At 40.4% G+C, this 16,378-nt stretch overlaps 1 protein-coding gene across 2 annotated transcripts in view; it reads left to right on the forward strand.

Annotated features, from left to right (window-relative positions):
• The first annotated feature begins 293 nt into the window (after window positions 1-293).
• Window positions 294-16,378, forward strand: part of LOC110504452 (dolichyl-diphosphooligosaccharide--protein glycosyltransferase subunit MAGT1) — a 28,304-nt gene continuing 12,219 nt past the window's right edge. For both annotated transcript variants that reach the window (XM_090220774.1, XM_036970008.2), the window contains exons 1-6: window positions 294-472; window positions 1,069-1,238; window positions 2,158-2,275; window positions 5,339-5,479; window positions 7,289-7,429; window positions 7,521-7,610. In XM_090220774.1, coding sequence (XP_090076900.1) covers window positions 383-472; window positions 1,069-1,238; window positions 2,158-2,275; window positions 5,339-5,479; window positions 7,289-7,429; window positions 7,521-7,610 — 750 coding nt within the window. In that variant the 5' untranslated portion in view covers window positions 294-382. The remainder of the gene's footprint in view (window positions 473-1,068; window positions 1,239-2,157; window positions 2,276-5,338; window positions 5,480-7,288; window positions 7,430-7,520; window positions 7,611-16,378) is intronic.

Below are 16,378 nucleotides of genomic sequence, written 5' to 3' on the forward strand. Positions count from 1 at the left end.
GAAGTTTTGTAAGGCTTAAGTTTTTATGATTGTCCTAATATAAGTAGGACACGTGACATCCCGGCAACTTTGAGAAAAAAAACACTTTATATCGGAATTGTCTCGTGATGGCTGGTATATGAGGCTAGTAGCATAGCATCTCTCTCCATTTAATACAGGTGGTTAACGTAAACAACCCTCATCAAATACTAAAAACAAGCATTACAATAAGGAGATGCCCCACCCCAATCAGAAAAAAACGGAAGTAGGATGTCTCGCTTTCTTTACAGTCTCTGCCCCTATCACGCCATTGGCTCTTGAGGCGGAAAATCGACCAATCGGAATGTTACAGAGAATCCTTCAATCCGAGGTCAGTCGATTGACGGAAGCGCCTCTGTGAAAGATGATTAAAATGTATCTAAAAGTTTTATATTCGTTGTTGTTGATGTTGAGTTTCTATGGAATCCCTTCAACCGGACAGAAGAAAAAGGAGGTATTTTATTCTTAGCGCACGGTGTCATAATCATTACACTAGCTAGCAGGCTAACGTTAGCTCATGGGTCTAGGAGAGATAGGTTTAGCTAGCTAGCCATTAACTATTAGGGAGGAACCGGTTACCTAGCTAGTTTGCATCGTCAGTATGCTTCATATATAAGTATCTAGCTCATTGTAATAACTAACACGTCACATATTGCCGTGTCTATGTTCTACTTGGTCTAGAACTTTGACCTTTCCTGCAGCTATAATCCGCATCATTCCTAAACGTTGTTAGCACTTCCGGGTGAGGAAATGTGCCCTCTTTCGGCTCGAGCTAGGTAGATACACTAGAGACTTGTTCTCTGAGAGGGTGGGCCAGTTGATGGACTGGGCTGGTATTAAGACCCTGATCTCTAACCCCTCTTCTCTCTCCCTCCAGACCCTGCTGTTTGAGTGGGTGGGCCGGTATAACACCCTGACCTGTAACCCCTAACCTCTTTGCCCTCTTCTCTCTCCCTCCAGACCCTGCAGTCTGAGTAGGTGGGCCAACTGATGGACCAGGTCGCTATATGACTCTGACCTCTAACCCCTCTTCCCCTTTTCTCCCTCCAGACCCTGCTCTCTGAGAAGGTGGGTCAGCTTATGGACTGGACAGGGAAGAGAGCTGTGATCCGTATGAACGGGGAGAAGTTTCGTCGCTTTGTGAAGGCTCCTCCCAGGAACTACTCTGTGGTCATCATGTTCACCGCCCTGCAGCCACAGAGACAGTGTGGCGTCTGCAAGTAACTTATCTACAAATTGTTACACCAGATAATGTGATTTAATCAAAGATGTTTGGTATTCATTACTGGGAGTTACAGGGTGGGTACAGTTTGGTGTAGTGGAGGGAATTTTCTACCAACCTTGGCGATACTGTATTTGTCCACGATTCGTGCAAACATGAGTCTCATAAAATGTCTGTCTCCAGTGCAGGGGTTTCATTTGAATTGGGGTGACAGGTGGGTGTCACATGTCATAACCCTAACCCTACATGTCATGATAACCCTAACCCATAACAGAGACAATTTGTAGTCTGCCGGTCAGTAACAGAGACTGTGTAGTCTGCCCGTCAGTAACAGAGACTGTGTCTAGTCTGCCAGTCAGTAACATAGACTGTGTCTAGTCTGCCAGTCAGTAACAGAGACTGTGTGTAGTCTGCCGGTCAGTAACAGAGACAATTTGTAGTCTGCCGGTCAGTAACAGAGACAATTTGTAGTCTGCCGGTCAGTAACAGAGACAATTTGTAGTCTGCCCGTCAGTAACAGAGACTGTGTGTAGTCTGCCCGTCAGTAACAGAGACTGTGTGTAGTCTGCCCGTCAGTAACAGAGACTGTGTGTAGTCTGCCCGTCAGTAACAGAGACTGTGTGTAGTCTGCCCGTCAGTAACAGAGACTGTGTGTAGTCTGCCCGTCAGTAACAGAGACTGTGTGTAGTCTGCCCGTCAGTAACAGAGACTGTGTGTAGTCTGCCAGTAAGGGGTCACATGTTAGTTTTACACATGGATGGGACAAATGCATGTCCTAATATGCCTTTGTGGTACGCCCAGTACGCCAGACTTTTGTGACTATTCTATTAGTTCCATTGTTCTGGACACACTAAATCAATCGTATCTCAAATATTGAAAGGTATTTGACATACTGTGTGTGTCCACCCCCTCTACAGACAGGCTGACGAGGAGTACCAGATCCTAGCTAATTCCTGGCGTTACTCCAGTGCCTTCACCAACAAAGTCTTCTTCGCTACCGTCGACTTTGATGAAGGATCTGACGTCTTTCAGATGGTATAACTATTCTATCTCTTTTAGTTTATTTCACCCTTCATGTGTTATTTAGAGCCGGGCTTTAAGCTGTCCATTAGAGCCTAACGGTTGGCATCGGTAAACCAGCCTGATCTCGACAGCTCACATTCTTTAAGTGAAACTACACTTGACAGCAGCTCTGTCTGGTTACTCTACCTGACTGGATCATTACAACATGAACCTTCTGGAACACTGCTTTAACTGGTGCATATCAACTCAGTAGTAGTATAAATGTAGTATAAATGAATATAGTAGTAGTTAAATATGTAGTGTATATGAATGTAGTGGTAGTTATATATGAAGTATATATGAATATAGTAGTAGTGTGTATATATAGTGTATATGAATATAGTAGTAGTTAAATATGTAGTGTATATGAATGTAGTAGTAGTTATATATGAAGTATATATGAATATAGTAGTAGTGTGTATATATAGTGTATATGAATATAGTAGTAGTTAAATATGTATTGTATATGAATATAGTAGCAGTTAAATCTGTAGTATAAATGAATATAGTAGTAGTTAAATATGTAGTGTATATGAATGTAGTAGTAGTTATATATGTAGTATATATGAATATAGTAGTAGTGTGTGTATATATAGTGTATATGAATATAGTAGTAGTTAAATCTGTAGTGTATATGAATATAGTAGTAGTGTATATTTGTAGTATATATGAATATAGTAGTAGTGTATATTTGTAGTATATATGAATATAGTGGTAGTGTATTTGTAGTATGTATGAATATAGTAGTAGTTTTGTATGAATATAGTAGTAGTTATATAAGAATATAGTAGTCGTCTTATATGTAGTATATATGAATATAGTAGTAGTTATACAGTGGGGCAAAAAAGTATTTAGTCAGCCACCAATTGTGCAAGTTCTCCCACTTAAAAAGATGAGAGAGGCCTGTAATTTTCATCATAGGTACACTTCAACTATGACAGACAAAATGAGAAAAAAAATCCATAAAATCACATTGTAGGATTTTTAATGAATTTATTTTCAAATTATGGTGGAAAATAAGTACAGATTTAACTGCTACTATATTCATATACACTACATATATAACTACTACTATATTCATATATAATACAGATATAACTACTACTATATTCATATATAATACAGATATAACTACTACTATATTCATATATAATACAGATTTAACTACTACTACATTAATATACACTACATATATAACTCCTATTATATTCATATATACTAAAGATTGAACTACTACTATATTCATATATACTAAAGATTGAACTACTACTATATTCATATACTACTATATTCATATATACTACAGATTTAAATACTACTATATTCATATATACTACATATTTAACTACTACTATATTCACATATACTACATGAATATAATAGTAGTGTATATATGTAGTATGTATGAATATAGTAGTAGTTATATACACTGCTCAAAGGGAACACAGAAACAGACTCCATGAGGGTGGTATGAGGGCCCGACGTCCACAGGTGGGGGTTGTGCTTACAGCCCAACACCGTGCAGGACGTTTGGCATTTGCCAGAGAACACCAAGATTGGCAAATTCGCCACTGGCGCCCTGTGCTCTTCACAGATGAAAGCAGGTTCACACTGAGCACATGTGACAGTCTGGAGACGCCGTGGAGAACGTTCTGCTGCCTGCAACATCCTCCAGCATGACCGGTTTGGCGGTGGGTCAGTCATGGTGTGGGGTGGCATTTCTTTGGGGGGCCGCACAGCCCTCCATGTGCTCGCCAGAGGTAGCCTGACTGCCATTAGGTACCAAGATGAGATCCTCAGACCCCTTGTGAGACCATATGCTGGTGCGGTTGGCCCTGGGTTCCTCCTAATGCAAGACAATGCTAGACCTCATGTGGCTGGAGTGTGTCAGCAGTTCCTGCAAGAGGAAGGCATTGATGCTATGGATTGGCCCGCCCGTTCCCCAGAGCTGAATCCAATTGAGCACATCTGGGACATCATGTCTCGCTCCATCCACCAACGCCACGTTGCACCACAGACTGTCCTCATCAGGAGCATGCCCAGGCGTTGTAGGGAGGTCATACAGGCACGTGGAGGCCACACACACTACTGAGCCTCATTTTGACTTGTTTTAAGGACATTACATCAAAGTTGGATCAGCCTGTAGTGTGGTTTTCCACTTTAATTTTGAGTGTGACTCCAAATCCAGACCTACATGGGTTGATAAATTTGAATACCATTGATAATTTTTGTGATTTTGTTGTCAGCACATTCAACTATGTAAAGAAAAAAGTATTTAATAAGAATATTTCATTCATTCAGATCTAGCATGTGTTATTTTAGTGTTCCCTTTATTTTTTTGAGCAGTGTATGTCGTGTATATGAATATAGTAGTAGTCATATGCAGTGTATATGATTATAGTAGTAGTTATATATGTAGTGTATATGAATATAGTAGTAGTTATATATGTAGTGTATATGAATATAGTAGTAGTTATATATGTAGTATGTATGAATATAGTAGTAGTTATATATGTAGTATGTATGAATATAGTAGTAGTTATATATGTAGTGTATATGAATATAGTAGTAGTTATATATGTAGTATGTATGAATATAGTAGTAGTTATATATGTAGTATGTATGAATATAGTAGTAGTTATATATGTAGTATGTATGAATATAGTAGTAGTTATATATGTAGTGTATATGAATATAGTAGTAGTCATATATGCAGTGTATATGAATATAGTAGTAGTTATATATCTGTTATTTGTGTATATAGTTGTAGTTACATATCTTATTTGTGTATATAGTAGTAGTTATATGTCTGTTATTTGTGTATATAGTAGTAGTTATATATCTGTGTTATTTGTGTATATAGTAGTAGTTATATGTCTGTTATTTGTGTATATAGTAGTAGTTATATATCTGTGTTATTTGTGTATTTAGTAGTAGTTATATATCTGTGTTATTTGTGTATATAGTAGTATTTATATATCTGTGTTATTTGTGTATATAGTAATAGTTATATATCTGTGTTATTTGTCTCCCTAGTTGAATATGAACTCGGCTCCCTCCTTCATCCATTTCCCTGCTAAAGGGAAGCCTAAGAAGTCTGACTCCTATGAGCTGCAGGTCAGAGGCTTTGCTGCAGAGCAACTGGCCCGCTGGGTCGGGGACCGCACTGACGTACAGGTAGCCCCTCCTGACCTCTCACCTCTTTACCTTTCACCTCTCACGCTAGGTATTTGCGTAATGTATTAGTCTGTGTTTATCTGAGTAGATATGGGTGATCAGGTGTGTATTTTTTAAATTAGTTTTATTTCAACTTTAATTAACCAGGTTGGCCAGTTGAGAACAAGTTCTCATTTACAACTGTGATCTGGCCAAGATAAAGCAAAGCAGTGCGACAAAAACAACAACGCAGAGTTACACATTGGATAAACAAACGTACAATCAATAACACAATAGAAAATAAATCTATATACAGTGTGTGCAAATGTAGTGTCGTGTCTTTGGCCTTGCCGGATTAAGTGATATGACATGCTATTCTATAAAATAATTTATCCGTAATTAATATTACCTGATTGAGCTAATCATGTAAATGTAATTAACTAGAGAGTCTGGCACCACAAAATAATATTTATAGAGTTATCTTCTGAATAAACTCTTAAAGACCAAGTAATATTTTACATCAATAGCAGTCAGTATTAATCGTCATCTTAATTCAGTCTCATCTGAAAGTTGTAAATTCTTAGTTATCTGCATGAACCCTGGCTAACAAGTTGAATCAGCAATACAAAATTGGGTTTAATTATTTATTTACTAAATACCTAACTAATCACACAGAATTACACATACACATAATTAATCATAACTTGATTACAAATTACGTCATAAAGGAAAAAGTCCCTAGCGGGCGGAACAGATATGACAGCTTGTTACACAAAAGAAAAGGGGCTGGGTGAAAGTGAAAGAGCGGAAAGACTGAGAAACAAAGGGCGAAGTTGTGCTAACGTAAATACAGTATCTTATGCATTCTAAATTACCGCCAATTTGGAAAAGGAAAATGCAATAAATGTTTACTCTGAGCTGCGCTTCAGTAGGTTGGTGGTAGATGGAAGGCCATGTTGCCCAACCTAGTCCTTTGAAGAAGGTCTCTGATTGTCAATTGGATACGTTGTAGTAACGTCGTTGTGTGATAGACGGGATACTCTGTCTGTTCCTTCCTAACCCTCGTTTGCCGCGGCTGTTGCTAACTCAACGGCTATTAGGTATCTCTTCTGTAGTGAATAAGAGTTCAAAGTTCATACCATTCGCAACCAAAGCTCACGCTGATGTTGGCTTCGTTCTGTAGTTATTATCTGAACCATTCTGACATCGGACCATCGTCCTCACGTCCTCGGAACAGGAGGTTATATTGTCGTCAAGGGCTTATATAGGAAGGGAGAGGAGGGCGTGTTTGAAAAGTTTTATAGCCCTTGTCCCTTCCCAGGGGCGGGCCACTGATTGAGCAGAGCCCTATCTTATGAAAACCCAAATCTCACATTTTAGAAACTAAAATCACATTTCATCCCATCATGAATAATTTCATATTCAAACATTTAAATTGAACAACAATTCCATGTGAATCCGATAACTCTGATGTGTAGACTTTCCACTGTAGAGTTTGTCATCTTATCATTGATGAGAATGTCTGAGATGACAACCGAACTGACATCATATTCAATAAGTACCACCGCATATGTTCCATTGGTCGGATTACCAGAATATAGTTCATTTCCCCCCACCTTCTGATGTTCCCAGAATCTCTATGTTAACCAAGGGTTTTGCAAATGTAACATCAGTACGGTAAAGTGAGGAAAAAGGGGGAAAGGTATTTATGACTGTTCTAAACATACCCCCAGGCCAACGTCATGACAGTAGTAAGATTAGGAAAGTAAGGCAATACAATATGTATGTGTGTGTGTCAATCTGTTTGTGTGTGTGTCTCTCTCTGTGTAGATCCGTGTGATCCGTCCTCCTAACTATGCGGGGCCGTTGATGCTGGGATTCCTGCTGGCAGTCATAGGAGGACTGGCTTACCTCCGCAGAAACAACCTGGAATTCCTCTACAACAAGAACGTCTGGGCCTTCTCTGCTCTGGTAGGAACACACTGGTTCATTATGTAGCTGACTATCAAAGTTATGGATGAATAAGTGTTGAGTCATTGTCAACGGTTTGCGTTCTCTCTAGTGTTTCTGCCTGATCATGACTTCAGGTCAGATGTGGAACCACATTAGAGGACCTCCCTACGCCCACAAGAACCCCACCACTGGACAAGTGGTACGTCCCTCTCTCTCTATAGATATCTCTCAACTTCTTATAGCTGGGGGCAGTATTGAGTAGCTTGGATGAATAAGTTGCTCAAAGTAAACGGCCTGCTCCTCTGTCTCAGTTGCTAATATATGCATATTATTATTAGTATTGGATAGAAAACACTCTAATGTTTCTAAAACTGTTTAAATGATGTCTGTGAGTATAACAGAACTCATAAGGCAGGCAAAATCCTGAGGAGAAATCAAAACAGGAAGTGAGAAATCTGAGCTTGGTATGTATTCATCACAGTTCCCATTGAAATCCCCTTGGGATATTAATGATGTTGCACTTCCTAGGGCTTTCCACTAGATGTCAAACATCTATAGAAATTTGAATGAGACTTCTACTGTGTTGTGGGACTGAATGAGAGCAGAATGTATCAGGTGTCTGGCAGTCAGCCAATTTCTGATCATGCGCATTCCTCATGGTATCCACTTGCGTTCCATTGCTCACCAAGACGCAAAGGAATACTCCGGTTGGAACTTTATTGAAGCTATATGTTAAAAACATCCTAATGTACTTAGTTTGAAATGTTTCTTCGACCTGTAATATAACTTTTTGAATTTTTTGTCCGGCGTAACGCGCTAACAAAAGGAGGTATTTGGACATAAATAACGGACATTATCGAACAAAACAAACATTTATTGTGGACCTGGGATTCCTGGGAGTGCTTTCTGATGAAGATCATCAAAGGTAAGGGAATATTTATCATGTAATTTCTTGTTTATGTTGATGCCAACATGGCGGCTATTTTGACTATTTTTCTGAGCGCAGTCTCAGATTATTGCATTGTTTGCTTATTCCGTAAGGTTTTTTGAAATCAGACACAGCGGTTGCATTAAGGAGAGGTATATCTATAATTCCATGTGTATAACTTGTATTATCATCTACATTTATGATGAGTATTTCTGTTGAATGATGTGGCTATGCAAAATCACTGGATGTTTTTGGAACTAGTGAATGTAACGCTCCAATGTAAACTCATATTTTGATATAAATATGAACTTTATCAAACAAAACATACATGTATTGTTTGATAAAAAGCGCCCTGCACTTTCACTGGCTGTTGTAATATCATCCCGGTAACGGGATGTCAGCCCAAAGCATAACCCCACCGCTGGACTAGTGGTACGTCCCTCTCTCTCTCTATAGATATCTCTTAACATGGGGCGGCAGGGTAGCCTAGTGGTTAGAGCGTTGGACTAGTAACCGAAAGGTTTCATGTTCAAATCCCAGAGCTGACAAGGTACAAATCTGTCGTTCTGCCCCTGAACAGGCAGTTAACCCACTGTTTTTTGTATCCCCACTGGGATTTGAACATGAAACCTTTCGGTTACTGTTCCTAGGCCGTCGTTGAAAATAAGAATTTGTTTTTAACTGACTTGCCTAGTTAAATAAAGGTCAAATAAATAAATAAAAACACCACTGTTGGACAAGTGGTATGTCTCTCTCTCTATAGGTATCTCTTAACATAACCCCACTGCTGGACTAGTGGTACCTCCTTCTCTCTCTCTATAGATATCTCTTAACATAACTCCACTGCTGGACTAGTGGTACGTCCCTCTCTCTCTATAGATATCTCTTAACATAACCCCACTGCTGGACTAGTGGTACGTCCCTCTCTTTCTATAGATATCTCTTAACATAACCCCACTGCTGGACTAGTGGTACCTCCTTCTCTCTCTCTATAGATATCTCTTAACATAACCCCACTGCTGGACTAGTGGTACGTCCCTCTCTCTTTCTCTCTCAATTCAATTTCTATTAAATTTAAGGACTTTATTGGGAACTTTGCCAAAGCAAGTGAAATAAAAAATCGAAAATGAACAGTCTCTCTATCAAATCAAACTTTACTTTTCTACAGGTGTAGACCTTAACGGGAAATGCCCTTATTTATTAAATAGACAAAAGTAAAAATAAGAATATAAAGTAACACAATAAGAATAACAATAAGGCTATATACAGGGGTTTCCGGTACCAAGTCAGTGTGCGGGGTTAGTACATTTGATCATGTAGGTAGGGGTGAAGTGACTATGCATAGATAATAAACAGTGAGTAGCAGCAGTGAAAAACAAATATGGGGAGGGGGGGGGGGGTCAATGTAAATAGTGCTGGTAGCCATTTGATTAGTTGTTCAGCAGTCTCATGGCTTAGGGGTAGAAGCTGTTAAGGAGCCTCTTGGTCCTAGACTTGGCCCTTCGGTACTGCTTTTAAAACCTTTATTTAACTAGGCAAGTCAGTTAACTTCTTATGGCTTGGATCCCGTTAACGGGATCGATATGACAACAGCCAGTGAAAGTGGAGGGCACCAAATTCAAAACAACAGAAATCTCATAATTAAAATTCCTCAAACATAGAATTATTTTACACCATTTTAAAGATAAACTTGTTGTTAATCCCACCACAGTGTCCGATTTCAAAAAGGCGTTACAGCGAAAGCACAACATATGATTGTTCGGTCAGAGCCTAGTCACAAAAACACACACAGCCATTTTTCCAGCCAAAGAGAGGAGTCACAAAAAGCAGAAATATAGATAAAATTAATCACTAACCTTTGATGATCTTCATCAGATGACACTCATAGGACTTTTTTTGTTCGATAAAGTTCATATTTATATACAAAAATCTGAGTTTACATTGGCGCGTTATGTTTAGTAGTTCCAAAACATCCAGGGATTTTGCAGAGAGCCACATCAATTTACAGAAATATTCATAATAAACATTGATCATGCATGGAATTAGAGATACACTTTTCCTTAATGCAACCGCTGTGCCAGATTTTTTTTTTTAATTACGGAAAAAGCAAACCATGCGATAATCAGGGTACGGCGCTCAGACAACAAATCAAGCCATACAGATATCCGCCACGTTGGAGTCAACAGAAGTCAGAAATCTTCATCAGAATGCACTCCCAGGAATCCCAGTTCCACATTAAATGTTTGAATTGTTTGGTAAAGTCCATCATTTATGTCCAAATATCTCCTTTTTGTTTGCGTGTTTAGCCCATTAATCCAAATGCTCAATGCGCGATCGCTTAGTTCAGACGAAAAGTCAAAAAAGTTACAGTGCCTTGCGAAAGTATTCGGCCCCCTTGAACTTTGAATCTCCGTCCCATTCTCAGGTCTTTTGCAGACACAATCAGGTTTTCTTCCAGAATGGTCCTGTATTTGGCTCCATCCATCTTCCCATCAATTTTAACCATCTTCCCTGTCCCTGCTGAAGAAAAGCAGGCCCAAACCATGATGCTGCCACCACCATGTTTGACAGTGGAGATGGTGTGTTCAGGGTGATGAGCTGTGTTGCTTTTACGCCAAACATAACGTTTTGCATTGTTGCCAAAAAGTTCAATTTTGGTTTCATCTGACCAGAGCACCTTCTTCCACATGTTTGGTGTGTCTCCCAGGTGGCTTGTGGCAAACTTTAAACAACACTTTGTATGGATATCTTTAAGAAATGGCTTTCTTCTTGCCACTCTTCCATACAGGCCAGATTTGTGCAATATACGACTGATTGTTGTCCTATGGACAGAGTCTCCCACCTCAGCTGTAGATCTCTGCAGTTCATCCAGAGTGATCATGGGCCTCTTGGCTGCATCTCTGATCAGTCTTTTCCTTGTATGAGCTGAAAGTTTAGAGGGACGGCCAGGTCTTGGTAGATTTGCAGTGGTCTGATGCTCCTTGGGATGTTTAAAGCTTGGGAAATCTTTTTGTATCCAAATCCGGCTTTAAACTTCTTCACAACAGTATCTCGGACCTGCCTGGTGTGTTCCTTGTTCTTCATGATGCTCTCTGCGCTTTTAACGGAACTCTGAGACTATCACAGTGCAGGTGCATTTATACGGAGACTTGATTACACACAGGTGGATTGTATTTATCATCATTAGTCATTTAGGTCAACATTGGATCATTCAGAGATCCTCACTGAACTTCTGGAGAGAGTTTGCTGCACTGAAAGTAAAGGGGCTGAATAATTTTGCACGCCCAATTTTTCAGTTTTTGATTTGTTAAAAAAGTTTGAAATATCCAATAAATGTCGTTCCACTTCATGATTGTGTCCCACTTGTTGTTGATTCTTCACAAAAAAATACAGTTTTATATCTTTGTTTGAAGCCTGAAATGTGGCAAAAGGTCGCAAAGTTCAAGAGGGCCGAATACTTTCACAAGGCACTGTATATTACAGTTCTGGGAAACATGTCAAACGATGTATAGAATCAATCTTTAGGATGTTTTTATCATAACTATTCAATAATGTTCCACCCGGAGACTTTCTTTGTCTTCAGAAATGCAAAGGAACTCAAGCTAACTCTCACGTGAACGTGCGTGATCAGCTAATGCCTCTCTGCCAGACCACTGACTCACTCCCCTCCCATTCCCCCTCCTTTTACAGTAGAAGCGTCATACACGGTTCTAAAGATTGTTGACATCTAGTGGAAGCCTTAGGAAGTGCAATTTGAACCCATAGACACTGGGCACACATATTCGATAGGCAAAGAGTTGAAAAACTACAATTCTCAGATTTCCCACTTCCTGGTTGGATTTTTTCTCAGGTTTTTGCCTGGCATATGAGTTCTGTTATACTCACAGACATTATTCAAACATATTTAGAAACTTCAGAGTGTTTTCTATCCAAATTTACTAATAATATGCATATATTAGCAACTGGGCCTGAGTAGCAGGCAGTTTACTCTGGGCACCTTAGTCATCCAAGCTACTCAATACTGCCACCAGCAGAATTACAAGTTAAGAACAAATTCTTATTTTCAATGACGGTCTAGGAACAGTGGGTTAACTGTCTTGTTCAGGGGCAGAAAGACCAATTTTTACGTTGTTAGCTCGGTGATTCGATCTTGCAACCTTCCAGTTGCTAGTTCAATGCTCTAACCACTAGGCTACCTGCCACCCCGGTAGAAGAGAAAAAAGTCTATGACTTGGGTGACTGGAGTCTCCGACAATTTTATGGGCTTTCCTCTGACACTGCCTATTATATACAGTGGGGAGAACAAGTATTTGATACACTGCCGATTTTGCAGGTTTTCCTACTTACAAAGCATGTCATTTTTATCATAGGTACACTTCAACTGTGAGAGATGGAATCTATAACAAAAATCCAGAAAATCACATTGTATGATTTTTAAGTAATTAACTTGCATTTTATTGCATGACATAAGTATTTGATACATCAGAAAAGCAGAACTTAATATTCGGTACAGAAACCTTTGTTTGCAATTACAGAGATCATATGTTTCCTGTAGTTCTTGACCAGGTTTGCACACACTGCAGCAGGGATTTTGGCCCACTCCTCCATACAGACCTTCTCCAGATCCTTCATGTTTCGGGGCTGTCGCTGGGCAATACGGACTTTCAGCTCCCTCCAAAGATGTTCTATTGGGTTCAGGTCTGGAGACTGGCTAGGCCACTCCAGGACCTTGAGATGCTTCTTACGGAGCCACTCCTTAGTTGCCCTGGCTGTGTGTTTCGGGTCGTTGTCATGCTGGAAGACCCAGCCACGACCCATCTTCAATGGTCTTACTGAGGGAAGGAGGTTGTTGGCCAAGATCTTGCGATACATGGCCCCATCCATCCTTCCCTCAATACGGTGCAGTCGTCCTGTCCCCTTTGCAGAAAAGCATCCCCAAAGAATGATGTTTCTACCTCCATGCTTCACGGTTGGGATGGTGTTCTTGGGGTTGTACTCATCCTTCTTCTTCCTCCAAACACGAGTTCAGACCAAAAAGCTCTATTTTTGTCTCATCAGACCACATGACCTTCTCCCATTCCTCCTCTGGATCATCCAGATGGTCATTGGCAAACTTCAGACGGGCCTGGACATGCGCTGGCTTGAGCAGGATTTTAATCCATGCCGGCGTAATGTTTTACTAATGGTTTTCTTTGAGACTGTGGTCCCAGCTCTCTTCAGGTCATTGACCAGGTCCTGCCGTGTAGTTCTGGGCTGATCCCTCACCTTCCTCTTGATCATTGATGCCCCACGAGGTGAGATCTTGCATGGAGCCCCAGACCGAGGGTGATTGACCGTCATCTTGAACTTCTTCCATTTTCTAATAATTGCGCCAACAGTTGTTGCCTTATCACCAAGCTGCTTGCCTATTGTCCTGTAGGCCATCCCAGCCTTGTGCAGGTCTACAATTGTATCCCTTATGTCCTTACACAGCTCTCTGGTCTTGGCCATTGTGGAGAGGTTGATTGAGTGTGTGGACAGGTGTCTTTTATACAGGTAACGAGTTCAAACAGTTGCAGTTAATACAGGTAATGAGTGAAGAACAGGTGGGCCTCTTAAAGAAAAACTAACAGGTCTGTGAGAGCCAGAATTCTTACTGGTTGGTAGATGATCAAATACATATGTGATGCAATAAAATGCAAATTAATTACTTACAAATCATACAATGTGATTGTCTGGATTTTTGATTTTTTAGATTCCGTCTCTCACAGATGAAGTGTACCTATGATAAAAATTACAGACGTCTACATGCTTTGTAAGTAGGAAAACCTGCAAAATCGGCAGTGTATCAAATACTTGTTCTCCCCACTGTAAGTCCTGGATGGCAGGAAGCTTGGCCCAAGTGATGTACTGGGCCGTACGCAGTACCCTCTGCAGCGTCTTACGGTCAGATGCCGAGCAGTTGCCATACCAGGCAGGGATGCATCCGGTCAGGATGCTCTTGATAGTGCAGCTGTAGAACTTTTTGAGGATCTGGGGACGCATGCCAAATCTTTTCAGTCTCCTGAGAGGGGAAAAGGCGTTGTCTTGCCTTCTTCACGACTGTCTTAGTGTGTTTGGACTAGAGGTCGACCGAATAGGATTTTTCAACGCCGATACCGATTATTGGAGGACCAAAAAAGCTGATACTGATTAATCGGCCGATTTTTATTTATTTATTTGTAATAATGACAATTAGCTGACGTGAGTAAGACATTTAAACGTGTTAACACTCGCAAGGCTGATGGCCCAGACGGCATCCCTAGCCGCGTCCTCAGAGCATGTGCAGACCAGCTGGCTGGAGTGTTTACCGACATATTCAGTCTCTCCTTATCCCAGTCTGCTGTCCCCACATGCTTCAAGATGGTCACCATTGTTCCTGTACCCAAGAAGGCAAAGATAACTGAACTAAATGACTATTGCCCCGTAGCACTCACTTCTGTCATCATGAAGTTCTTTGAGAGACTAGTCAAGGATCATATCACCTGCACCTTACCCAACACCCTAGACCCAATTCAATTTGCATATCTCCCCAATAGGTCAACAGACGATGCAATCGCCATCACACTGCACACTGCCCTATCCCATCTGGACAAGAAGAATACCTATGTCAGAATTCTATTCATTGACTACAGCTCAGCATTCAACATCATAGTACCCTCCAAGCTCATCATTAAGCTGGAGGCCCTGGGTCTCAACCCCACCCTGTGCAGTTTAGGGACAAATAGCATTCTAGTTTGCATAGTTTTTTTGTTAATTCTTTCCAATGTGTCAAGTAATTATCTTTTGGTTTTGGTTGTGTCTAATTGTGTTGCTGTCCTGGGGCTTTGTGGGGTGTGTTTGTGAACAGAGCCCCAGGACCAGCTTGCTTAGGGGACTCTTCTCCAGGTTCATCTCTCTGTAGGTGATGGCTTTGTTATGGAAGGTTTGGGAATCGCTTCCTTTTTGGTGGTTATATTATTTTTTTCTGGATTTTGATAATTAGTGGGTATCTCTCTCGCTTTGTCTCTCTCTCCATCTCTGTTTTTCGGTCTCTCTCTCTCCCTCGGTCTGTCTCTCCCTCGGTCTCTCTCTCTGTCTCCTAATTTACACCTTCCGTCAGCTCCTACTAAATGATTTGATGTGGACATCCGGTGGACATCCGGTGCGGACGTCCGCTCCTATCCGCACCAACTCTGAAATCACTGCGTCCCTTTGTGTGTGTGTGTGTGTGTGCGTGTGTGTGTGAGAACTTCTTACGGGCCAACATCCGGTGACATTGCAGAGTGGGAAATTCAAATGACAGAAATATAATATTTACCATTCATAAAAATTCAAGTATTATACTTCAAAATAAAGCTGAACTACTTGTTAATCCAGCCGCTGTGTCAGATTATAAAAAGGCTTTACGGCGAAAGCACACCATGCGATTATCTGATGACAGCGCCCCGCTTACAAAAGCATGAAAAACATTTTTCAACCAGGCAGGTGTGACACGAAAGTCAGAAATAGAGATATAATAAATGCCTTACCTTTGAAGATCTTCTTCTGTTGGCACTCCAAAAGGTCCTAGATACATCGTGAATGGTCCTTTTGTTCGATAAAGTCCTTCTTTATATCCATAAAAACTCATTTTAGCTGGCACACTTCATTCAATAATCCACCGGTTTCCCTCCTTCAAAATGCATACAAAATTAATCCCAAACGTTACTAATACACTTATCCAAACAAGTCAAACAACGTTTATAATCAAACCTCAGGTACCATAATATGTAAATAAACAATAACATTTAAGACAGAGAATAGTAAGTTCATTACCGGAGATAAATAACAAAGAACGCGCTTTCATCCACACGCATGGAAACACTACAGCCAAAATGCGAGCCACTTAGAAAAACTAAAACTTCTAGCTCATTTTTCCAAAAACCAGCCTGAAACTCTTTCTAAAGACTGTTGACATCTAGTGGAAGCCCTAGGAACTGCAATCTGAGAGGACTTCGCCTCATAATAAACATGAAAGCCATTGGAAACAGTGGTAGGCT

This window comes from Oncorhynchus mykiss, chromosome 25 (assembly GCF_057628025.1).
Source record: "Oncorhynchus mykiss isolate SJ-2025 chromosome 25, ASM5762802v1, whole genome shotgun sequence".
In the NCBI taxonomy this organism is placed as follows: domain Eukaryota; kingdom Metazoa; phylum Chordata; class Actinopteri; order Salmoniformes; family Salmonidae; genus Oncorhynchus; species Oncorhynchus mykiss.